This window comes from Petromyzon marinus, chromosome 48 (assembly GCF_048934315.1).
Source record: "Petromyzon marinus isolate PM22_M1 ecotype Great Lakes invasive population chromosome 48, UKy_Petmar_22M1.pri1.0, whole genome shotgun sequence".
In the NCBI taxonomy this organism is placed as follows: domain Eukaryota; kingdom Metazoa; phylum Chordata; class Hyperoartia; order Petromyzontiformes; family Petromyzontidae; genus Petromyzon; species Petromyzon marinus.
Genome location: NC_133714.1, coordinates 497476 through 521865, shown reverse-complemented (window position 1 = coordinate 521865; position 24390 = coordinate 497476). Strand labels below are relative to the sequence as shown.

At 56.6% G+C, this 24390-nt stretch overlaps 2 protein-coding genes and 1 long non-coding RNA gene across 6 annotated transcripts in view; 1 reads left to right on the top strand and 2 right to left on the bottom strand.

Moving 5' to 3' along the window:
* Nucleotides 1-348: 348 nt before the first annotated feature.
* Nucleotides 349-14673, bottom strand: SNX4 (sorting nexin 4). Of its 3 annotated transcripts, none has more exons than XM_076074423.1 (2): nt 13975-14673; nt 349-6868 (listed from the first exon to the last, which is right to left on the bottom strand). In XM_076074423.1, exon 2 carries the CDS (start codon nt 6839-6841, stop codon nt 4802-4804), a length of 2040 nt encoding a protein of 679 aa, XP_075930538.1. In that variant the 5' UTR covers nt 6842-6868; nt 13975-14673; the 3' UTR covers nt 349-4801. The 3 variants fall into 3 exon arrangements, with proteins under 3 accessions (XP_075930538.1, XP_075930540.1, XP_075930539.1); XM_076074425.1 differs by lacking the exon at nt 13975-14673 and adding an exon at nt 10718-13913; XM_076074424.1 differs by lacking the exon at nt 13975-14673 and adding an exon at nt 10790-13913.
* LOC142931065 (uncharacterized) overlaps nt 14327-24390 on the top strand; it is a 47072-nt gene continuing 37008 nt past the window's right edge. Inside the window, exon 1 of the long non-coding RNA XR_012947071.1 lies at nt 14327-14462. This is a non-coding gene — a long non-coding RNA (uncharacterized LOC142931065). The remainder of the gene's footprint in view (nt 14463-24390) is intronic.
* SLC19A1 (solute carrier family 19 member 1) overlaps nt 16904-24390 on the bottom strand; it is a 28979-nt gene continuing 21492 nt past the window's right edge. For both annotated transcript variants that reach the window (XM_076074427.1, XM_032972240.2), the window contains exons 5-7: nt 22124-22316; nt 20841-20985; nt 16904-20109 (exon numbers count right to left, since the gene is read on the bottom strand). In XM_076074427.1, the coding sequence (XP_075930542.1) occupies nt 19750-20109; nt 20841-20985; nt 22124-22316 (698 nt within the window). In that variant the 3' untranslated portion in view covers nt 16904-19749. The remainder of the gene's footprint in view (nt 20110-20840; nt 20986-22123; nt 22317-24390) is intronic.

Here is a 24390-nt window from a genome sequence, read left to right as displayed (position 1 = left end):
TGCAGGCCGGTGCCAGTGGATGGCAATCCCCGCTTTGCCCAACAACAATCCCTATCAATTCGCCGTAATGATGCCTCCCTCCGTGTTCGTTACAGGGATGTGGCACCTACGATCTGGTTGTCAGCTGTTCCCTTGTGCGAGCGAATGCCACCTTTGCTGGTGGATGCCAGCGGAGGACAGCAAACACTAATCCCAATCATGTACATTTGCGGGGACATTTTTTTATTGCTATTATTTAAATGTGGCCCTCAATAAACCATTGCGTTCACCTCGCGGCTCCGGACAAACGCCGCTGGATTCGTGGCATCGGACGAAAGTCGCGCGTCAAGAGGCAACATCACGACACCACACTCTGGTTATGTTTTACTACATGGAGAATCAACAACACGGCACCACACTCTGGTTATGTTTTACTAGATCGAGAATCAACATCACGACACCACACTCTGGTTATGTTTTACTAGATCGAGAATCAACAACACGACACGACACTCTGGTTATGTTTTACTACATCGAGAATCAACAACACGGCACCACGCTCTGGTTATGTTTTACTAGATCGAGTATCAACATCACGGCAGCACGCTCTGGTTATGTTTTACTAGATCGAGAATCAACATCACGACACCACACTCTGGTTATGTTCTACTAGATCGAGAATCAACAACACGACATCACACTCTGGTTATGTTTTACTACATCGAGACTCGGCATCACACCCTGGTTATGTTTTACTAGATCGAGAATCAACAACACGACACCACACTCTGGTTATGTTTTACTACATCGAGAATCAACACGACACCAAACTCTGGTTATGTTTTACTAGATCGAGAATCAACAACACGACACCACACTCTGGTTATGTTTTACTAGATCGAGTATCAACATCACGGCATCACACCCTGGTTATGTTTTACTACATCGAGTATCAACATCACGGCACCACCCTCTGGTTATGTTTTACTAGATCGAGTATCAACATCACGGCATCACACCCTGGTTATGTTTTACTACATCGAGAATCAACATCACGACACCACCCTCTGGTTTTGTTTTACTACATCGAGACTCAACATCACGGCATTGCAAAGGACGGACCGTGCGCGCGCGACAGATTTTTATTTTTCCAGCTTTACAGGGGCCCATGGAGCGCGGATCATCAGAAATGGCAATCGAACACCGCTGATACAATTATCGACGTGCCGGCATTGCATGGAACAACAACACGCAGTGACGATGGGCGAGTCCATCGCTGGAAATTTGCTTTTGCATTCTTCAATTACGTGGAGTGTTTCTGCACACGCGGAGAGAACACTGCAGGACCCGGAGAGAATCAGCGTTGCCCGGGGACGGCTCTCGAGATTCCACGGTTCAGCAAACCTCTGTCCACCTGGTAGCTCTGCAGGTGGGTGTCACACGCAGCCTGCCCTCACCACCACCACCACCCAGACCCAGCGTCCAAGACACCGAAGTCACTGGCGGAGTTCACTGAGCGCGGTGGCAAAGCCACGCGGTCTGAACCCACTGGCTGGGCAGAGCAACCCAGGGAATGATTCCCTGCTGACGAGGCTTGCGATGCGCGACTATGGGGCCGCCTCACAGACGCCTCCCCACAGGTGACACAAAACACCCCCACTGTGTGTGTGTGCTTACAAACACCACACCAGGTGTAAGCACACCCACTGTGTGTGTGTGCTTACAAGCACCTGGTGTGGTGCTTGTAAGCACACACACTGTGTGTGTGTGCTTACAAACACCTGGTGTGGTGCTTGTAAGCACACACACTGTGTGTGTGTGCTTACAAACACCTGGTGTGGTGCTTGTAAGCACACACACACACTGTGTGTGTGCTTACAAGCACCTGGTGTGGTGCTTGTAAGCACACACACACACTGTGTGTGTGCTTACAAGCACCTGGTGTGGTGCTTGTAGGCACACACACACACTGTGTGTGTGCTTACAAGCACCTGGTGTGGTGCTTGTAAGCACACACACACACTGTGTGTGTGCTTACAAGCACCTGGTGTGGTGCTTGTAAGCACACACACCCACTGTGTGTGTGTGCTTACAAGCACCTGGTGTGGTGCTTGTAGCGGAGCTAAAAGGCGGCCCGGGCGTGGTTCTGTCCATCCAGCCCCTTTGCCTGCCGTGTCCCCCTTCTCATGCGCTCGCTAACAGCGCTTACACCCCGCCAGTCCTGTTAAGAGGCTACACGGGGGATCTTTGTCTTGTGAAGGATTCGCCTGTGCGCATGGAGGAGACGACCGTGCGTGTGGATGAAACATCCGTGTCTCCACATGTGGAGGGCTCGCCTGTGGGTGCACGGAGGCAAGGCCACGTCCCCCACTCAGGAGGCATTGACCCATCCAGAGTGCGAATCGACGAGTGTTGGAGGAGGCGTGGGGTGAGGTGGTGAGCGCCACAGCCCCAACCCGCACTCTGCTCTCTCTCTCAACACCCGAGTGCTCGGAGTGATTTCCCTTCGGTCGCTCCGGCTTGGGACCCCGGCTCTGCCGAGCAGTCGCGTGTGAACGTCACACGGGGAGTCTGGAAACATCAGTCGAGCATCGACGCATCGACGCAGGGCCCCCCCCCACTCCCGTATCTAACGCAGAGAGGGACCCTGCCTCCAAACATCTGTCAGCTCACCAGAATTGGTTCAAGCAAACCCGACTCGGCCGACGAAGACAGCGAATGGCACAAACCGGTCCACAGTTTGCTCGTGTCGAACCAAGGCCGGCGAAACTGCGCACAAACGGAAGGTCCGCGGGGCCGCCGGGATGCGTGGGACACTCTCTCAATTTCGAACGTGCAGGACAGAGATCCGCAACCGGCGCGCATGATAGGCAATCTGCAGGCGTGCACAAGGATTCGTGTGCTCGCCATTCGATGAATTGTTACGAATCGCGGGGGGGGGGTCCCAATTGTAATCACGTTTCTATTTGTTAATTTTAAACATCGCGGTGAACGTAGCCAGCTGCCCTCTGGCGGCAGCATTCAAACCAACCCATTGCACGTCCCAAGCGTCAAAAAAACTCTGACGTGCACAATGTGCGATGCGTGTAATCGTAGGCGTGAAACAATCAATTTTAATTCGCCGAATCGATGCATCGTTACACCTCCACCTGCAGCAGTGGTGGGAGGGGGGGGGGGAATGTGGACAATGCACTGGTCCCGTTAGTGAGCACACGAGGAAATGGGTGAGCTTGCACGTGTGGAGACGTGTGTGTGTGTGAAGACGCGTGTGTGTGTGTGAAGACGCGTGTGTGTGTGTGAAGACGTGTGTGTGTGTAAAGACGCGTGTGTGTGTGTGTGAAGACGCGTGTGTGTGTGAAGACGTGTGTGTGTGTGTGAAGACGCGTGTGTGTGTGTGAAGACGCATGTGTGTGTGAAGACGCATGTGTGTGTGAAGACGTGCGTGTGTGTGAAGACGCGTGTGTGTGCTCGCTAACAGCACTTGCCCCTACAGTCTGTTAAGGCTATATGGGGGATCTTTATCTTTGTGTGCGGGCAAGGCTGCGATGGCTGGGTCATGTAGCCCGCATGCCCAGCCACCGCATGCCGAAACAGCTTTTGTTCGGCCGGATTGAGGGGGCTAAACGGGCGCGGCACGGGCTAGATAAGAGATGGAGTGATGTGGTACAGGAGGACGTGGAGCTGAGTGGACTTGCCGATGACTGGTACCAGCGGTGTCAAGATCGGCCTCTGTGGAGAAGGCTCGTGAAGGACGCTACTGGGCAGTTGGAGGCAGTCGCCCTCCAACAACAATGGAGGGCGGAGGAGCGATGCTCACAACAACGAGCGGAGCGCCGGGTGGCTAAAGCACAGCGGGTTGGCACAGTAGGGGGCACAGGTGGTGCATCAGCCAGTCATCTCAGTCATCTCAGTCAGTCGACCCGTGGCACCTGGGTCTGCCCCGTGACCTCCTGCCAGCGGGCGTTCGACACTTCACGTGGCCTCAGGGTGCACATAGCCTGGCACAAGCGTCGTGGTGACGTCACCGCCACTTAGTGGCGAATGGCGGTTGTTGTTGTGTGTGTGTGAAGACGCGTGTGTGTGTGTGCGTGTGTGTGAAGACGCGTGTGTGTGTCTCTGTTTTTGTTTAAAGCAGTTGCTGAGCAAGAAGCCCAAAGGCACAAATCTTCAAGCGGGCCAGCAACAAACCGGACGATCAAACGTAAGGGTGGGGTAGTAACACCGTTTCTTGAAACGAGCCAATGGCAGGCAAGTCCATAGTCGGTCGGGGGGAGAGGTGTGGGGGGCGGCAGCGTTGAGGAGAGAAGGAATCAGGAGGAGAAGTGTCGTGACCTGCAGCGCGGTGCCCTGAACACCGTGTGGATGAGATCAAACGGTCGGTGTCCGCGAGGCCGAGTCCCGAACATCGGTGGAGAAATCAACGAGCGGAGTCGACGGGAAAACAGCGACGGTGGAGTCGGCGAGCGTGAGGACGCGCGACCGGATGCGAGTTTGGAGCGTGCGGGGAGCGTGCGGGGAGCGAGCGGGGAGCGAGCTGGGAGCGTGCGGGGAGCGTGCGGGGAGCGAGCGGGGAGCGAGCTGGGAGCGTGCGGGGAGCGAGCTGGGAGCGTGCGGGGAGCGAGCGGGGAGCGTGCGGGGAGCGAGCGGGGAGCGAGCTGGGAGCGTGCAGGGAGCGAGCTGGGAGCGTGCAGGGAGCGTGCGGGGAGCGTGCGGGGAGCGTGCGGGGAGCGTGCGGAGAGCGTGCGGGGAGCGAGCGGAGAGCGTGCGGGGAGCGAGCGGGGAGCGAGCTGGGAGCGTGCGGCTTGGCCCCTCGCGTGCCGCGTCACATCTTGCCGAAGCACTCCTTGGCGTTGCTCCACACGCCGATGCCCTTCTTGCACACGCCGATCTGCGTGACGGCGTAGCCGATGAGCGCCTCGCGCACGTCGCGCACCTTCTGCCTCTGGAAGCGGGCGACGTCGCCGGCGGCGCGCCGCGAGAACTCGGCCGCCTCCGCGTCCCTCGCCGCCAGCGCCGCCTCGTCGAGCGCCACCCGCGCCCCGAGCTGCTCGGCGCGAGCCCGGCGCGCCTCCGCGGCCTCCCGCCCGAACAGCTTGTCGGCGACGCCGCGCAGCGAGAAGGGGCGCGCGACGGCGCCGCTCGCCAGCTCGTCGCGCCGACGCTTCTTGAGCGCCAGCTCCCTCGCGAGCGTCTCCAGGCCGGCCCGCAGCAGCTCGGCCTCGCGGCACACGCGGCGCAGCGCGTCGGCGTAGCGAAGGTACTCCTCGAGGCGCTCCGTGTAGTGCTCCTCCTCCTCCAGCAGGTCGTCCGCGGAGGCGGCGTGCGCGTCCATGTGGTGCCCGGCGCTCTGCAGCCCGTCGCCCATCTCGCGCCGCTCCAGGGCGCTCCACTCGCTGAAGACGCGCCCGTAGTTGGCGTGCACCTTGTAGACGCCGTACAGGCGGTCGGCGGCGCGCGCGCGCGCCTTCAGGACGGCGCCGATCGCCGCCCGCAGCTCCTCGGCGTACGCCTTGAGCTCGGCGAAGCGCCGGTCGGGGTTCTCGAGGCGCGGGGCGGCGGCCAGGGCCCCCGCCACGCGGGAGTCGGCGCGCGCCCGGAAGCCGGCGGCCGCGACGGCCTCCCTCCAGCCGCGCTCCTGCACGAGGAAGGAGGAGAAGAGGGCGTCGCGCGCCAGCTCGGCGTGCGACGCCACGCGCAGCAGGAACGCCTCGAGGCCCGCCCGCCGCCGCTCCACGAAGTCGGGGTCCATGTTGTCGGGCGACAGCTTCTGCCACGCGAACTCGGCGCGCTTCTCCGGCAGCGGGGGCACCACGACGTGCGGGAACGACGCGAGCAGGTGGTGGCGCAGCAGCTCGAACTCGCTGTAGCGGCGCCACAGCGAGCGCGGGGGCCCCTCGCCCGAGCGGCTCTCCACCAGGTAGACGGTGAAGACCTCGCGGCCGTCGGCGCGCCGCTCCGGCTCGCACACGCTGATCTCCACGCGCCGCGCGGGGCACGCTCCTCCAGCCACCGCTCCCTCCGCTCCCTGGGGCGCAGCTCCACCCACCGCTCCCTCCACTCCCTGGGGCGCAGCTCCACCCACCGCTCCCTCCACTCCCTGGGGCGCAGCTCCACCCACCGCTCCCTCCGCTCCCTGGGGCGCTCCTCCACCCACCGCTCCCTCCGCTCCCTGGGGCGCAGCTCCACCCACCGCTCCCTCCGCTCCCTGGGGCGCTCCTCCACCCACCGCTCCCTCCGCTCCCTGGGGCACACCTCCACCCTCCGCTCCCTCCGCACTCTCCGCTCTCTGTTCCACTCCCTCTGCTCCCCCTGCTCCTCCCGCTCTCTGCTCTGCTCGCTCCGCTCCCTCCACTCCCTCCACTCTCTGCTCCACTCCCTCCACTCCCTCCACTCTCCGCTCCACTCCCTCCACTCCCTCCACTCCCTCCACTCTCTGCTCCACTCCCTCCACTCTCCGCTCCACTCCCTCCACTCCCTCCACTCCCTCCACTCCCTCCACTCTCTGCTCCACTCCCTCCACTCCCTCCACTCTCCGCTCCACTCCCTCCACTCCCTCCACTCTCTGCTCCACTCCTTCCGCTCCCTCCACTCTCTGCTCCACTCCCTCCGCTCTCTCCTCCGCTCCCTCCGCTCCTCCCTCTCCCCCCGCTCCCACAGTCCCCGGGATCTCCGGCGATCCTGGGGACCCTACGGGCTCGGCCTCCGTCTCTGCCGGGCCCCGCTCCGCCGCCGTCTGCCCCGGCTCCTCGCGAGGCTCCGTAGCCCCGGGGTCCGGCTTTGAGACGCGGTTGGCATCCGTGGCGGCGGCGGCGTCGCCGGGGGTTGGGCCGAGGTCGCCGAGGGGACCCAGTCCGTCAGCCATGAGTCACGACGGGTCGACGCGCAGGGCCTGCGCAGGGCCAGTGCGTCGACAGGAGCCACCCGGTTACGACACTCGAGGCAAACGCTCTCACGCACAAAGATCAAGAGCGCCACTTGTAGCCCACGACAGGCCGTTGGGGGCGAGGTGCCGTTAGCAAACGCCTCTCGAGGCCGGCACAGGCACGCGATCGGGTGGGGTGGCCAGCGCCACGCCCGGTCGCCTTTGTCTCCCCGAGTGCCGATGTGTTACGCAGCGTACCAGAGCACTCGTTTTAGGCTAAGTCGACCTGGGGGAGGCCCAGGTCCGGTCCAGATATGCGCTACCGACGTTGGATGAGCGGTAATCAAACTGCTTGGCTCACCTCTTCCCCCACTCTGCGCGGTCAAACACGCGAAGACGAAAAAGCACCTCAGGACAACGAAGCTCCTCCCATTACCACGCTCCTAGTAACCACAAACCGCAGGCCTGGGCCGGTCCATGAATCTTATTATTGTTGTTGTCGTTATCTGTGGTGTCCGTGTCCTCCTGTTCCCCGTCATCCCCGCGGATAAAAGGAGACTTGGGAGGTGGTCGCTGTAGGGGGGCCTAACCTCAACCCGGTTGTTGGGGATGGTGGATCGGTGATCATGATGATGATGATGCTGCTGCTCATGATGATGCGAACATGGTCACGATGTAATCACTGATGATTGTCGCTACGTGTTTGCCGATTCGCGGAAGCCTCTCGGCAGTCCAAGGACTCTATACCGACAAGTGTTTCACATTCGAGAAACTCAGAGAATACTCACATTCACTTGCGTACCTGTCAACCCGTACGGTTTACCGCGAATTCTTGTGCAGGAAAATTGAGTTTCCAGGTCCATAGGGCATACAGCCATTTTAATATGGGCAAAACATTATTTTTTGTTGATTTGTTTGTGTTTCTCCCTTGTGATGGGAATTTGTAGGGTGAACATTGAGATTTGCAAGGGACACGGGGTGACCAATGAGCTCTGAGCTGGTGTGTAATAAAGTAGGGCAATCGTAAGGGGTTGACAGCTGTGCACTTGGTCTACACCAGCTGTTCTTCACCATTACAGGAGCCTTGCACCCCCCTTTGGCTCTCTATCGTGTTAAAAAAGACATAGAACGATCACAAATACACAAATACACATGGCGTGATGAAACCAAATCAGCTGCAATTCAACGTGCCCGTGCTACATTTGTGTTTTCGATTATTTGCCTTCTAAAAAAAATCTGTCCATGTCTCGCACGCCCAGGTGAAGAGCCACGTGGTCTACACAGGTGAAGAGCCACGTGGTCTACACAGGTGAAGAGTCACGTGGTCTACACAGGTGAAGAGTCACGTGGTCTACACAGGTGAAGAGCCACGTGCTCTACACAGGTGAAGAGTCACGTGGTCTACACAGGTGAAGAGCCACGTGGTCTACACAGGTGAAGAGCCACGTGGTCTACACAGGTGAAGAGCCACGTGGTCTACACAGGTGAAGAGTCACGTGGTCTACACAGGTGAAGACTCACGTGGCCTACACAGGTGAAGAGTCACGTGGTCTACACAGGCGAAGAGCCACGTGGTCTACACAGGCGAAGAACCACGTGGTCTACACAGGTGAAGACTCACGTGGCCTACACAGGTGAAGACCCACGTGGCCTACACAGGTGAAGAGTCACGTGGTCTACACAGGTGAAGACCCACGTGGCCTATACAGGTGAAGAGTCACGTGGTCTACACAGGTGAAGAGTCACGTGGTCTACACAGGTGAAGACCCACGTGGTCTACACAGGTGAAGAGCCACGTGGCCTACATAGGTGAAGAGTCACGTGGTCTACACAGGTGAAGACCCACGTGATCTACAGAGGTGAAGACCCACGTGGTTTACACAGGTGAAGACCCACGTGGTCTACACAGGTGAAGAGTCACGTGGTCTACACAGGTGAAGAGCCACGTGGTCTACACAGGCGAAGAGCCACGTGGTCTACACAGGCGAAGAGCCACGTGGTCTACACAGGCGAAGAGCCACGTGGTCTACACAGGCGAAGAGCCACGTGGTCTACACAGGCGAAGAGCCACGTGGTCTACACAGGTGAAGACTCACGTGGCCTACACAGGTGAAGAGTCACGTGGTCTACACAGGCGAAGAGCCACGTGGTCTACACAGGCGAAGAACCACGTGGTCTACACAGGTGAAGACCCACGTGGCCTACACAGGTGAAGAGTCACGTGGTCTACACAGGTGAAGACCCACGTGGCCTATACAGGTGAAGAGTCACGTGGTCTACACAGGTGAAGAGTCACGTGGTCTACACAGGTGAAGACCCACGTGGTCTACACAGGTGAAGAGCCACGTGGCCTACATAGGTGAAGAGTCACGTGGTCTACACAGGTGAAGACCCACGTGATCTACAGAGGTGAAGACCCACGTGGTCTACACAGGTGAAGAGTCACGTGGTCTACACAGGTGAAGAGTCACGTGGTCTACACAGGTGAAGAGCCACGTGGTCTACACAGGTGAAGAGCCACGTGGTCTACACAGGTGAAGAGTCACGTGGTCTACACAGGTGAAGAGTCACGTGGTCTACACAGGTGAAGACCCACGTGGTCTACACAGGTGAAGAGCCACGTGGTCTACACAGGTGAAGAGTCACGTGGTCTACACAGGTGAAGAGCCACGTGGTCTACACAGGTGAAGAGCCACGTGGTCTACACAGGCGAAGAGCCACGTGGTCTACACAGGCGAAGAGCCACGTGGTCTACACAGGCGAAGAGCCACGTGGTCTACACAGGTGAAGAGTCACGTGGTCTACACAGGCAAAGAGCCACGTGGTCTACACAGGCGAAGAACCACGTGGTCTACACAGGCGAAGACTCACGTGGTCTACACAGGTGAAGAGCCACGTGGTCTACACAGGCGAAGAGCCACGTGGTCTACACAGGCGAAGACCCACGTGGTCTACACAGGTGAACAGTCACGTGGTCTACACAGGTGAAGACTCACGTGGCCTACACAGGTGAAGACCCACGTGGCCTACACAGGTGAAGAGTCACGTGGTCTACACAGGCGAAGAACCACGTGGTCTACACAGGTGAAGACTCACGTGGCCTACACAGGTGAAGACCCACGTGGCCTACACAGGTGAAGAGTCACGTGGTCTACACAGGTGAAGACCCACGTGGCCTATACAGGTGAAGAGTCACGTGGTCTACACAGGTGAAGAGTCACGTGGTCTACACAGGTGAAGAGTCACGTGGTCTACACAGGTGAAGACCCACGTGGCCTATACAGGTGAAGAGTCACGTGGTCTACACAGGTGAAGAGTCACGTGGTCTACACAGGTGAAGAGTCACGTGGTCTACACAGGTGAAGAGTCACGTGGTCTACACAGGTGAAGAGCCACGTGGGCTACATAGGTGAAGAGTCACGTGGTCTACACAGGTGAAGACCCACGTGATCTACAGAGGTGAAGACCCACGTGGTTTACACAGGTGAAGACCCACGTGGTCTAGACAGGTGAAGACCCACGTGGTCTAGACAGGTGAAGAGTCACGTGGTCTAGACAGGTGAAGAGTCACGTGGTCTAGACAGGTGAAGACCCACATGGTCTAGACAGGTGAAGACCCACGTGGTCTAGACAGGTGAAGAGTCACGTGGTCTAGACAGGTGAAGACCCACGTGGTCTAGACAGGTGAAGAGTCACGTGGTCTAGACAGGTGAAGACCCACGTGGTCTAGACAGGTGAAGACCCACGTGGTCTAGACAGGTGAAGAGTCACGTGGTCTAGACAGGTGAAGAGTCACGTGGTCTAGACAGGTGTATTCTTGCCCTTCGTCTCGTGATCTCAAAGCCGAGTGAAAGTAAATTAAAATAACTGTCCCACCCTTGCGGCGAAGACGACGAAGACTTTGTGGGGTAACTTCTGTGACAATGACGACGTTTACGATGGACTCACCCGCGCTGTGTCGAGCGAGTGCGGTGCATGCGAGGGGGTAGCTCCTGAAGGGGAACCACATCCCACGCGCACTCACCACACTCACCCAACTCACCGCCACACTCACCACACTCACCGACTCACCACACTCACCGCCACACTCACCCAACTCACCACACTCACCGCCACATTTACCGACTCGCCACACTCACCGACTCACCACACTCACCGCCACACTCACCACACTCACCGCCACACTCACCGCCACACTCACCGACTCACCACACTCACCGACTCACCGCCACACTCACCACACTCGCAACACTCGCAACACTCACCACACTCACCGACACACTCACCACACTCACCCAACTCACCGACTCACCACACTCACCGCCACACTCACCACACTCACCGACTCACCACACTCACCGCCACACTCACCACACTCACCCAACTCACCACACTCACCGCCACACTCACCGACTCGCCACACTCACCGACTCACCACACTCACCGCCACACTCACCACACTCACCGCCACACTCACCGACTCACCACACTCACCGCCACACTCACCACACTCACCGCCACACTCACCGACTCACCACACTCACCGACTCACCGCCACACTCACCACACTCGCAACACTCACCACACTCACCGCCACACTCACCGACTCATTCACCACACTCACCGACTCACCGCCACACTCACCACACTCGCAACACTCACCACACTCACCGCCACACTCACCGACTCACCGCCACACACACCGCACTCACTCACCACTCACTCACCGACTCACCACACTCACCACCACACTCACCGACTCACCACACTCACCACACTCACCGACTCACCACACTCACCGACTCACCACACTCACCGACTCACCGCCACACACACCACACTCACTCACCACTCTCACTCACCACACTCACCACTCTCACTCACCACACTCACCACACTCACCACTCTCACTCACCACACTTACCACTCTCACTCACTCACCACTCTCACTCACCACACTCACCACTCTCACTCACTCACCACTCTCACTCACCACACTCACTCACCACTCACTCACCACTCTCACTCACCACACTCACCACACTCACTCACTCACCACTCTCACTCACCACTCTCACTCACCACACTCACTCACTCACTCACCACACTCACCACTCTCACTCACTCACCACACTCACCACCCTCACTCACCACTCTCACTCACTCACCACTCTCACTCACCACACTCACCACACTCACCACTCTCACCACACTCACTCACCACTCACTCACCACACTCACCACACTCACTCACCACACTCACCACTCTCACTCACCACACTCACCACACTCACCACACTCACCACTCTCACTCACCACACTTACCACTCTCACTCACTCACCACTCTCACTCACCACACTCACCACTCTCACTCACCACACTCACCACTCTCACTCACTCACCACTCTCACTCACCACACTCACCACTCTCACTCACTCACCACTCTCACTCACCACACTCACTCACCACTCACTCACTCACTCACCACACTCACCACACTCACTCACTCACCACTCTCACTCACCACTCTAACTCACCACACTCACTCACTCACTCACCACACTCACCACTCTCACTCACTCACCACACTCACCACCCTCACTCACCACACTCACCACTCTCACTCACTCACCACTCTCACTCACCACACTCACCACTCTCACCACACTCACTCACCACTCACTCACCACACTCACCACACTCACTCACCACACTCACTCACCACACTCACCACACTCACTCACCACTCTCACTCACCACACTCACCACTCTCACTCACCACACTCACCACCACTCACCACTCTCACCACTCTCACTCACCACACTCACCACCACTCACTCACTACTCACTCACCACCACTCACCACTCTCACTCACCACTCTCACTCACCACACTCACTCACCACTCTCACTCACCACTCTCACTCACTCACCTCACTCACCTCACTCACCACACTCACCACACACTCACCACACTCACTCACCACACTCACTCACCACACTCACCACACTCACTCACCACCACACTCACCACACTCACTCACCACTTACTCACCACACTCACCACACTCACTCACCACCACACTCACCATACTCACCACACTCACTCACCTCACTCACCACACACTCACCACACTCACTCACCACACTCACTCACCACACTCACTCACCACACTCACTCACCACACTCACTCACCACTCACTCACCACACTCACTCACCACACTCACCACACACACTCACCACCACACTCAACACACACTCACCACACTCACCACACTCACCACACACTCACCACCACACTCACCACACACTCACCACACACTCACCACCACACTCACCACACTCACCACACTCACCACCACACTCACCACCACACTCACCACACACTCACCACACACTCACCACACTCACCACCACACTCACCACCACACTCACCACACACACTCACCACACTCACCACCACACTCATCACACTCACCACCACACACTCACCACACTCACCACCACACTCACCACACACTCACTCACCACACTCACTCACCACCACACTCACCACACACTCATCACACTCACCACCACACACTCACCACACTCACCACCACACTCACCACACTCACCACACACACTCACCACCACCACACTCATCACACTCACCACCACACACTCACCACACTCACCACCACACTCACCACACACTCACCACACACTCACCACCACACACTCACCACACACACTCACCACCACACTCACCACCACACTCACCACCACACACTCACCACACTCACCACCACACTCACCACCACACTCACCACACACTCACCACACACTCACCACACTCACCACCACACACTCACCACACTCACCACACACACTCACCACCACACTCACCACCACTCACCACACACACTCACCACACTCACTCACCACACTCACTCACCACCACTCACCACACTCACCACACACTCACCACACTCACCACACACTCACCACCACACACTCACCACCACACTCACCACCACACACTCACCACCACACTCACCACACACACTCACCACACTCACTCACCACCACTCACCACACTCACCACACTCACCACACACTCACCACCACACTCACCACCACCACTCACCGCTGTGGCCTCCTCGCTGCCCGAGTCTCCACCAGGATCTCAGCCCTGAGTCAGGGACCGCGGTAAACGCAGGCCGGCGTGGTGGGGACCGCAGCGAAGTGGAAAACAACGCCAGGGACCGCCACGATCAGCGCACAGGGACCACGGTGAACACGACCATGTTGACAAAGTCCCGGGGACCGCGGTGATTTGTCAGTGAAAATTTACATTTGATCAGAGTCAGCATATCTTTTATCCGCAGGAATCCGATGAGCTATGAAGCTCTTTTTTATTGGTGAGGCAGTGTCTCACCAGGGCCGGTACATCAGCATTCAATCCTTGTTGGACCCCCCCTTTCCGCTTGGCCTGATGAAGGCCGCTTGTGTTGTGATCGAAACGTCGTGGGTTTTTTTTATTTAAACAATTATTTTCTATCTACGTGACTTTACCGAAAGAACCAAAGAAAATGAATTCCTACAGTCACGAAAGTTTTAAGACAAAATGTAAAGGTATGATAAACACTACACTATACACAATACTATACACTACACTACAATACTATGCACTACTGTACTGCTATACACCACACTAGACACTACACTACTGTCCACTACACTATACACTACACTGCTATACACTACAATACTATACACTACGATACACTGAACTAGACTACTATACACTACACTATACACTAGACTATTATACACTATACACTACACTAGTATACACTACTGTACACTACACTGCTATACACTACAATACTGTACGCTACACTCTTATACACTATTATACACTACACTACTATACACTACAATACTATACACTGCACTATACACTACACTATACACTACACTATACACTACACTGCTATACACTGCACTATACACTACACTATACACTACACTATACACTGCACGATACACTACACTGATATACACTACACTATACACTGCACTATACACTACACTATACACTGCATTATACACTACACTACTATACACTACACTGCCATACACTACACTGCACTATACACTACACTGCACTATACACTGCACTATACACTACACTATACACTGCACTATACACTATACACTACACTGCTATACACTGCACTATACACTACACTATACACTGCACTATACACTACACTGCTATACACTACACTGCACTATACACTACACTAGTATGCACTACACTACTATACCATACCTGTAAACCCATGCGGTTTACCCGTATTCCTGTACAAGTGTACAGGGAAATTGAGTGTGCAGGTCCATACGGCGTACAGCTGTTTCAATACGGCCAGAAATAAGAACAATAGTGTCTATTTGTTTGTGTTTCTCCCTTGTGATGCGACTTTGTAAGACGAACGTTGAGATTTATAAGGGGCACGGGGTGATCAAGAAGGTGTGAGTTGGTGTGTAGTAAGGTAGGGGGCACTGATCAGGGGCTGACAGCTCTGAGCTCGACACCGTGAGCCCCCTCCCTCGCCTGGTCTACAGGAGGTCGTGGGTTCTATCACGACCCTGACCATGCCTGCTGCTGCTGCTGTATATTTGGAGTTTGTGTCTCTCTCTGTGGTGAGATGTTAACTCCCTCGCCTGGTCTACAGGAGGTCGTGGGTTCTATCACGACCCTGACGATGCCTGCTGCTGTATATTTGGAGTTTGCGTGTCTCCCTCTCTGTGGTGAGATGTTAACTCCCTCGCCTGGTATGCAGGAGGTCGTGGGTTCTATAACGACCCTGACGATGCCTGCTGTGTATTTGGAGTTTGCGTGTCTCTCTCTCCCCGTGGTCGTGTGGATTTTCTCCGGGTCCTCCGGGATTTTCCCCATACACGTTTCAAAACACGCGAGTATTTGCTGCTAGAACTTCCCACACGATGATGGATGCTGATAAAGCCGCCACTTCGTTGGGCTATCGTTTGCGATTGCCAAGTCGCTTCTGACAAAGAGCTACACACCTCAGTGGGGCCCTTAGCTGGTGACATAGCAGTTTAGTTTTAGTTTAGAGTGACCGCCAGTGCAAGCCAGGAGTGTTGCAGCCCCAGGAATCTACTGCAGGGTCACACCAGATTGCTAGTGCAGCGGTGGGCGCAAGTTCAGACAATTGGGGTCCACTCACTCCGTTGCGTCTACCCGTTCACTGAATCCATCTGTATGGAGCTTCCAGTGCCATCCTGTCACGTGCGTGCGTGACTTTTCCAAATCACCTCCCTCGTGGAAGCCATTCATGGACATTCGCCAAACACCCCAGTGCAGTGCCCTCTTGAAAATAATCCCGTGATGTTTTTTTTTACTGACAAGAGAGACTCTACAGAGAGACGTACACACTCACAAATGGAGCACTCGTTCCACGTGCTGGTGGTGGTGGCGATGTACGTGGCTGCCTGGAATCACTCACTGGAGGCAGCGAGGGTTTGTGGATCACCGCGCAGAAGTCGTGAAACTCCCTTCCCGTGCGTGTAGAGGAGCCGCAACTCTGTCTCGCCAGGAGAAGGCGGTGGAGAGCAAACACGCGGACTCCCCGTTCCGTCTGCACGGGATACAGCGTTTCCCCCTCACACGCGTGGACTTTCTCCAGGTGCTCTGGTTTCTTCCACATTCGCACGTGTTTAAAACACCCATTACGTTCCCGATAAAACCTTAATAGACAGAGGACCTCAGAGCTTGGGCAATCGTTGGCGGGAGCTCGCAGCGCGGCTGCCTTCCCGCTGGTCCGCGGTTCCTCGCGAGTCGCTCCCTCCCCACGCGAGTTAGCGAATACCGCGCGGCGCGTTAACAAGTTGACATCAATATCGCGTGGCGGTGTTGTTACGTTGCACTTTGGCCAATGTCTCCACCACTCCTGCGCGAAGCAGCCTCCTGCCCTCGCTAATTTTACACGCGCCTTGCAGAAACGTCCACTGCATTCACCCGTGAGCAACCCCATGCCATCCACACTGGCTAATTACACGTGTGTTTTATTTAAAATAAAACTCGGCGGGAGCTTTCACAAGTTTAAAACGTGAGAAAACACTCCTTGCATTGCTAAGACATTCACATTTGTGCGCACAGCAAAGCCACGATGTATGTCTCTCACCACCCCGTTAAACGTCGTTTCGCGAACAAGTCGTCAGACCGCCACCCGAGCTGCGTCACCTCAACCCCCTCCCACACGCTCGCTCGCTCACGTCGCTCTAAGGCGTCGTTCATCCTTTCTCGTTATCCGTCGCCTCCAGCACCACCACCACCCGAGTAAATCGCTTCGATAGTCGTCACGCATTTCAGGAACGCGTCAGCGACGTAAAGCGGAGGTGGCGTTTTGGTGCATTATTACTTCCAGTTGGGTTGAAGAAAATATACTTTGGTTTTATTTCGATTCTCTTGATTTGACAGATTCTCTACGCACCAAAGGATGCGTCGTTCGCACAGCTGTTGACAGCATGCCACCATGCCACCACTGTGTTTTTTTTGTATCTTGGGGGAGGGGGTCGGTATTTATTGACGTGCATTTTTTTCCAAGTTGGCTCGAGTCTCATTGTCAAAATAAGCACCGCAAACCCAACCGGCAATGCCCCACCGGGGTCGGAAGGCGGCCAGTTGGACAGCAGAGGCACGGAGAGAGAAACCTCGGGGAAGCGGGCAGAATGTGCCGCTCACATCTCTCGCCTCGCCATGGCCCAAGGAATTAAGAAGAGCGCACGCCGCTTGCGTCAATGGTGCTGAACGAGGAATATCTACGCGAAGCTCACGGCCAGCAGAAATGCCCGCGGCATTATGAAGGACCGCGCGGTGACCGCGCGGTGACCGCGCGGTGACCGCGCGGTCACCGCGCGGTGACCGCGCGGTGACCGCGCGGTGACCGTACGCCGACAGAGGCCTCGAGATGCCTCCAATTGCACGTGGGCCGCAGGAATTGGGTGCAAAAAGAGTAGTTTGATTGTTCTTTCGCTCGGAGTCATCGGCGCACAGAGTGAGGCCAGAAAAATCGCTGATCACGAGGGCCTCGTTTTAATCTCGGGGGGGACGGGAGCCCAAGATTTCAGCCTTGGACTCTGGACGTCGGTGATCAGAATTGGCCATTACGAGCCCCCATTACCAAAATCGAGTCACGCGTTTTTGTGTTTGCTCTCTCGTTTCGAGAACGAGCACAGACGGCACAGTGTTGCGTAATGCAGTACAGTGCTGCATTCTGAGCCACAGTGCCGAGTTCGTAAAAAAAAATTCAAAGTGTAAAAACTGTGCAATCGTATAATCGTCTATAATCGTCTCATGCGCGACTCAATTAAAAGTCCACCGGTAAACGCGAGCGTGGACATTGTATTGCTACGGACGATGCTCACCTGGCGTGGTGGAGCACCGCGTGGTACGGATAATCAGCAAAGTAAAAAAAAACGTGCCCCTCCGATCGGTATCCAACAGGCCTGAAAGGGGATTGTGGTTAGAGGCAGGGAAATTGGAAGGGATTGGAGGAGAAATGATGCATCGCTGTCAACCCGTACGGTTTACCCCGTATTCTTGTTCAGGGAATTTGAGTTTTCAGGTGAATACGGCGTAGAGCCGTAACATAATTTCTGTCTATTTGTCTGCGTTTCTCCCTTGCGATGGGACTTTTTTAGGATGAACGTTGAGATTTATAAGGGGCACAGGGTGACCAATAAAGTCTGAATAGGTCTGTAATAAGGTAGGGCACTGATAAGGGCTTGACAGGTATGATAAACACTACACTATACACTACACTATTGTACACTGCACTGCTATACACTACAATACTATCACTACTTACACAAATACTAAAATGGAAAAGAGCGGGTGACGGAAGATGATTGACAGGGAGTTCGTTTAAGGAGAGCGGGAAGGTGATTGGCTGGAGAGAAAGTGGGTCAAGGAACCTTCGAGAAAGGGGGCTTGAGGGATATAAAGGTGGAGGGGGGGGGGAACGCGAGAGCCCGAGACGCTTGGGGTGAAGGGAATCCTTGAAGACCCCGCGGGTGTCTCGTGCTGGAAAGAAAAACATACTCCCAAATGTTGAAGACTGCTGTGTCGGGTGTTACTACGTTAGCAATGATTCACCACCCACCACGTGATTAGATGTACACTTGAGTCTCACAGCCACGACGATTAGCTTCCCTTCAACGCATCGTCACGCTACTCCAGTCGCGGTTCCATGCGTTACTTGCCGCTGCTGTGACGGTAACAGTGAGTGGCATCTTAAGTGGGCGGCATGATTTACACGGCAGCTCGGAAAATGAAAAATAAAATCCGCGTCCCTCCAACTCGTCAATTCGGTCAATTGCGCGACGCGCCCCCCGCGGTTGGCGTTGACTCTCAACGTCCGTGAGGGGGACGCGGACGAAAGCCAAAACTTTGGGATTTGTCGCCAAATTTTTAGAAGAAGATTTTAACCGTGTGGCTAAAACCTGAAATCTCCTGTCCACCACGATGGGACGAGTGGCTGGCCATGATGACTTCTCAAACATTCACATATGTTATTTATGTATATGTTGGTTTACATAAATATATACACGCACGCATTTTTATACACGTGTACAATGTAAGGTTCCTAGCAAAGGATGCTAAAAGGTGGACTCCCCGCCCAAGTGGTGGAGCAGTCGCAGCAGCAGCTGCTGCTGCTGCCGGTGTCGAGTTAAAAGTGCTCACAGCAAGGACACAAGGTCGATCTGAACCCCGAACAACCGGCGAAGGTCCTCGCACTCACAACCCCCCCCACACTGCCGCTGGGCACGCGGTGGGACTGCGACGCGATTCCCGGTTCACAGTGTCGGGAGCGATGGGGTCGGGAGCGATGGGTTAGGAGGTGGCGGGGTCAACGGTGGTGGTTGGGTATGGGGTGACGGGGTCGGGGGCGACGGGGTCGGAGGTGACGGGGTCGGAGGTGACGGGGTCGGAGGCGATGGGTTTGGGGGCGATGGGATCGGATGCGATGGGTTTGGGGGTGATGGGGTCGGAGGTGATGATGTCGGGATTGATGGGGTCGGGGGATACGGGGTCGGGGGATACGGGGTCGGAGGTGACGAGGTCGGAGGCGACGAGGTCGGAGGTGAAGGGGTCCGCTCCCTTGCCCGAGCGCCGTCGCCTGACGAAGGTGAACGCGGCGCGGCACAGGAACGCCACAGCCAGCACGACGAAGTAGCCGCAGTAGACGTAGAACTGCGCTCGTCAGGCACGCGGTGCGCAGACACGCGGCGCATGACGGGCACGGGCGACGGAGAGAGCGTGGCGGTGGGGGGGTTGGGGGGGAGAGGGAGGGAAGAGAGAGGGAGCGGGGAGAGCAGAGACAGGAGGGAGGGCAGTAAGAGAGAGAGGGAGCGGAGAGAGCAGAGACAGGAGGGAGGGCAGTGAGAGGGGAAAACAAAGTGAAGGGGTGCGAACTGAGAGAATGAGGAGGGGAGAGTCAAGGGAGTGCTACAGCGCAGCAACTGCAACCACCGGGGTCGACCACTGAGCACTGTAGATCCGGCTGTGAAAGAAGGTGGATTAATGTGGAGTGGTGGATTGACAGTGAGTGTGGTGGACTCACAGTTAGTCTGGTGGATTCGGGGTTAGGGTGGTGGACTCGGGGTTAGTGTGGTAGACTCGGGTTAGGGTGGTGGACTCGGGGTTAGTGTGGTAGACTCGGGGTTAGTGTGGTGGACTCGGGGTTAGTGTGGTGGACTCGGGGTTAGTGTGGTGGACTCGGGGTTAGTGTGGTGGACTCGGGGTTAGTGAGGTGAACTCGGGGTTAGTGTGGTGGACTCGGGGTTAGTGTGGTGGACTCGGGGTTAGGGTGGTGGACTCGCGGTTAGCGGGGTGGTGGACTCGCGGTTAGCGAGGTGGTGGACCGCTAGCGGGTGCCGAGCCGAGCCCCATTTCCCCGCCGGGGCTACGCGTTGCCACCTCACCTGGTCGTGCACGGAAAGCGAGAGGGGGCCGAGCTTGTCGCACACGACGAGCGTCATGATGGTCTGCAGCACGGTGGCGAGGAACGTGCTCACCCCGAACACCAGCGCGCTGCACTCACGCGTCAGCTCCTTGCCGATCTGGAACCTGCGCGAGACCGCACGCGACGCCCGTTCGCCTCGAATCACGCCACCCCCTCGCCGGATCACGGCGGCGGCCTCGCTCCCACGCCACGGACGCAAGAGAAGGCCGGAGGAGAGAGCCCGGACCGCGGCGGAACGTCAAAACAAAGTCAACGTCTCTCGTACGGCGACCCTACCGGTCGAACTCCCCCCCCCACCCCTCCCCGGTCGCGACCTTCCACGCCGTCATCGGTCGACCATCAACCGAATCGGGACCGGGGGGTGGGGGCCTTGCGGCCGATGCGACCACTCGATGCCACAATAAAATGACGCCATCAAAGATTCGGCGGCCTGTGAGTGGCGCGGTCGAGAATGCCAAACCATCGACCGCATGGTAAACACTCTGCCGAAGCCGTCTTCACTCATCTAGAGGAGGAACGGATGAGATCCACTCTGCTTCTGAACCAGACAACTGGGTGGATAACAACATCTAAAACCGCATCTGTAATCGTCCGCTTTGAAGGAGCGAAGACAGCAGCCGTTGACGATGTGTGCCGACCGTTTGGAATCGGTGGCCGCGCAATCTTCGATGGTGCCATCTGTGGAATCGGGTTGCTGCATCGGCCTCGTGGCCCGCTCCCGATTCGGTCGACGGTCGACCATTGGAAGGTTGAACCCGGGATGTTCGACGGCAGGGCCCAGACGTGTCTCGTTGACGTAGACCGCAGTCCAGGCTGCTACACCTGAACGTGTCGAGCGTTTATTTTTTTACCCGTGCACAATCGAATTCGCGTGCTGTGCGTATAATTTGTAACGTGCCCAGTTTTCACGCAGAGGAGCGGGCAACCCCAGGCAAGCGGGAAGGCAGCCGGAATCGTCGTCAACTTTGCCCAAGCTCCGTGGCCCTGTATATATTGGGATGTTTGGCGACTGTTTGTGCCGTACACGTGGGAGGAAATCGGGAGCACCCCACCGCCATCGCACCCTGGCCACGAAGCCGGCGACTTCGGCAACCACGGGCGGGCAGGCAGGGAGTTTTAGGAATCGGTTTGCGATCCGCCAACCCTCCTCCTCGCCTCCTCCACGACCGCCGGATCGCAGCGCCGGCCGTCACGTCTGGGCGGGGGGGGGGGGGGCGGCGGTGTTCGCGGCGCTTCCCGTACGTGGCGACGGTGAGCAGGAGCTGGTGCACCGTGCGGAAGAGCACGTAGGCGGCGTAGCACAGCCAGATGCTGCGCGTGACGTTCATGGCGTAGAGCAGCGCCGCCTCCAGCGCCACCACCACGCCGAGCAGCAGCTCCCCCCACACGGCCCAGCGCACGCGCAGGAAGCCCACGGCCAGCGACGCCAGCGCACCTTGCCACCCGCACACACGCACACACGCAGACACCACCTTATATACACACAGACACACACGCAGACACAACCTCATACACAACAACAACAACCGCCATTCGCCACGAAGTGGCGGTGACGTCACCACGACGCTTGTGCCAGGACATGTGCAACTTGAGGCCACGTGAAGTGTCGAACGCCCGCGGGCAGGAGGTCACGGGGCAGACCCAAGTGCCACGGGTCGACTGACTAAGATGACTGAGATGACTGGCTGATGCACCACCTGTGCCCCCTACTGTGCCAACCTGCTGTGCTTTAGCCACCCGGCGCTCCGGTCGTTGTTGTGAGCGTCACTTCTCCGCCCTCCGTTGTTGTTGGAGGGCGACTGCCTCCAACTGCCCAGTAGCGTCCTTCACGAACCTCCTCCACAGAGGCCGATCTTGACACCGCTGGTACCAGTCATCGGCAAGTCCATTCAGCTCCACGTCCTCCTGTACCACATCACTCCATCTCTTCTCTAGCCCGTGCCACGCCCATTTAGCCCCCTCGATCCGGCCGAACAAAAGCTGTTTCGGCATGTGGTGGCTGGGCATGTGTGTGTGTACATGACCCAGCCAACGCAGTCTTGCCTGCCGGAGGAGCTCACCGATGGGACCTTGCCCAGATCTTTCCAGGATTTGTGAGCTCACACAATCCAGCCTGGTTAAACCCAGGCTAGCCTAAATGTTTCTAACCGGCAAAGATGTTCCATTAGGGGGGTCCACATTTGGCAAGCATAGAGAAGGGAGGGAATGACCGTGGCCGAGAAGACCTGAAGCTTAGTGCGGAGCGACAGACCAGGTAGCTTCCACACAGCGTTACGCAACTGATGAAAAGATATTGCCGCTCGACTGATTCGGAGTGAGACCTCTGCTGTTAAACTGGAGCCGGTCATAAGCACATTGCCCAGGTATGGGAAACTCTCCACTCTCTCCACAACTGCCCCATCACCGATTGGGAGTTGTGAGGGTGGAGTGTCCGATGGTACAAAATACCCAGGCAAGTGCTTCGTTATGGTGGGGCTGATGGTAAGGCCCCATCTCTTAGTGGCACGCTCCAGTCTCAGCAGCAGCGTCTCTAACTCCTCCTCTGAATGAGCAGCTATTACCAAATCATCGGCATACATAACGTGGTTAAGCAATAGGGAGCCATCCCTTGACCGCACCCGGGCATCGATCAGCCTCCCATTATATCTGTACCATATGGAGATTCCCCCGGTACAGCTATTGAAGGCTTCACGAACTACGTGGTCAAAATAGATGTTAAATAATGTGGGAGCCAGAGGACATCCCTGTCGCACCCCAAGGTGTACAGGGAAGGGCTCCGACTCCCGGCCACGTAGTTTTACGCGGGCTCGCTCACCATCATGAAGGTCCTTAATGATCATGAGCAGAGGGTCAGGTACTCCAAAAGCACGACGAACAACCCAGAGCCCAGGCCTACTGATGGTATCATAGGCCTTGACCAGGTCAATAAAGCAGAGATGTAGGTCTTGCTGGAATTACCTACACCTCTGCTGTAGCAGACAGACAGAAAATATGGCATCTGTGCAGGACCGCCCTTTCCTGAAACCGCATTTGGGGCTCCGCAAGCCTCTCCTCAGCGTGCCTGGCAAGGCAATGTTGAATAATCCTTGCCAGGACCATTCCCGGCACACTGAGGAGTGAGATGCCCCTGTAGTTGTTACAGTCTGTGCGGTCCCCCTTCTTAAAGAGGGGGACTACCAGGGCATCCTTCCAATCCTGCGGAACCCGTCCAGTGGTCCAGACTGTTGTTATGATGTCATATAGGGCAGTCTGTGCACAAACGCCACCCTCCCTCAGCATTTCGCTTGGGAGATCATCTCTGCCCGCTGCCTTTCCTGGTCTCAGACTCCGGATCACCTTCAGTACTTCCTCAACAGATGGCACTTCAGCCAGCCACTCACAGGGGGTGACTTCTTCCAATATTTGAGGCACCGCAGCCTCAGCAGGGTCATCCTCACTTTGTGCCACGATGTTTTCCTGGCTGAGGGATTTTCCCTCCCCCAGGACCTCACAAAAATGCTCAGCAAATC

What these genes read in the sequence shown, in the direction of transcription:
- SNX4 (XM_076074423.1), bottom strand. Translation starts at nt 6,841, where the DNA reads ATGGCTGACGGACTGGGTCCCCTCGGCGACCTCGGCCCAACCCCCGGC.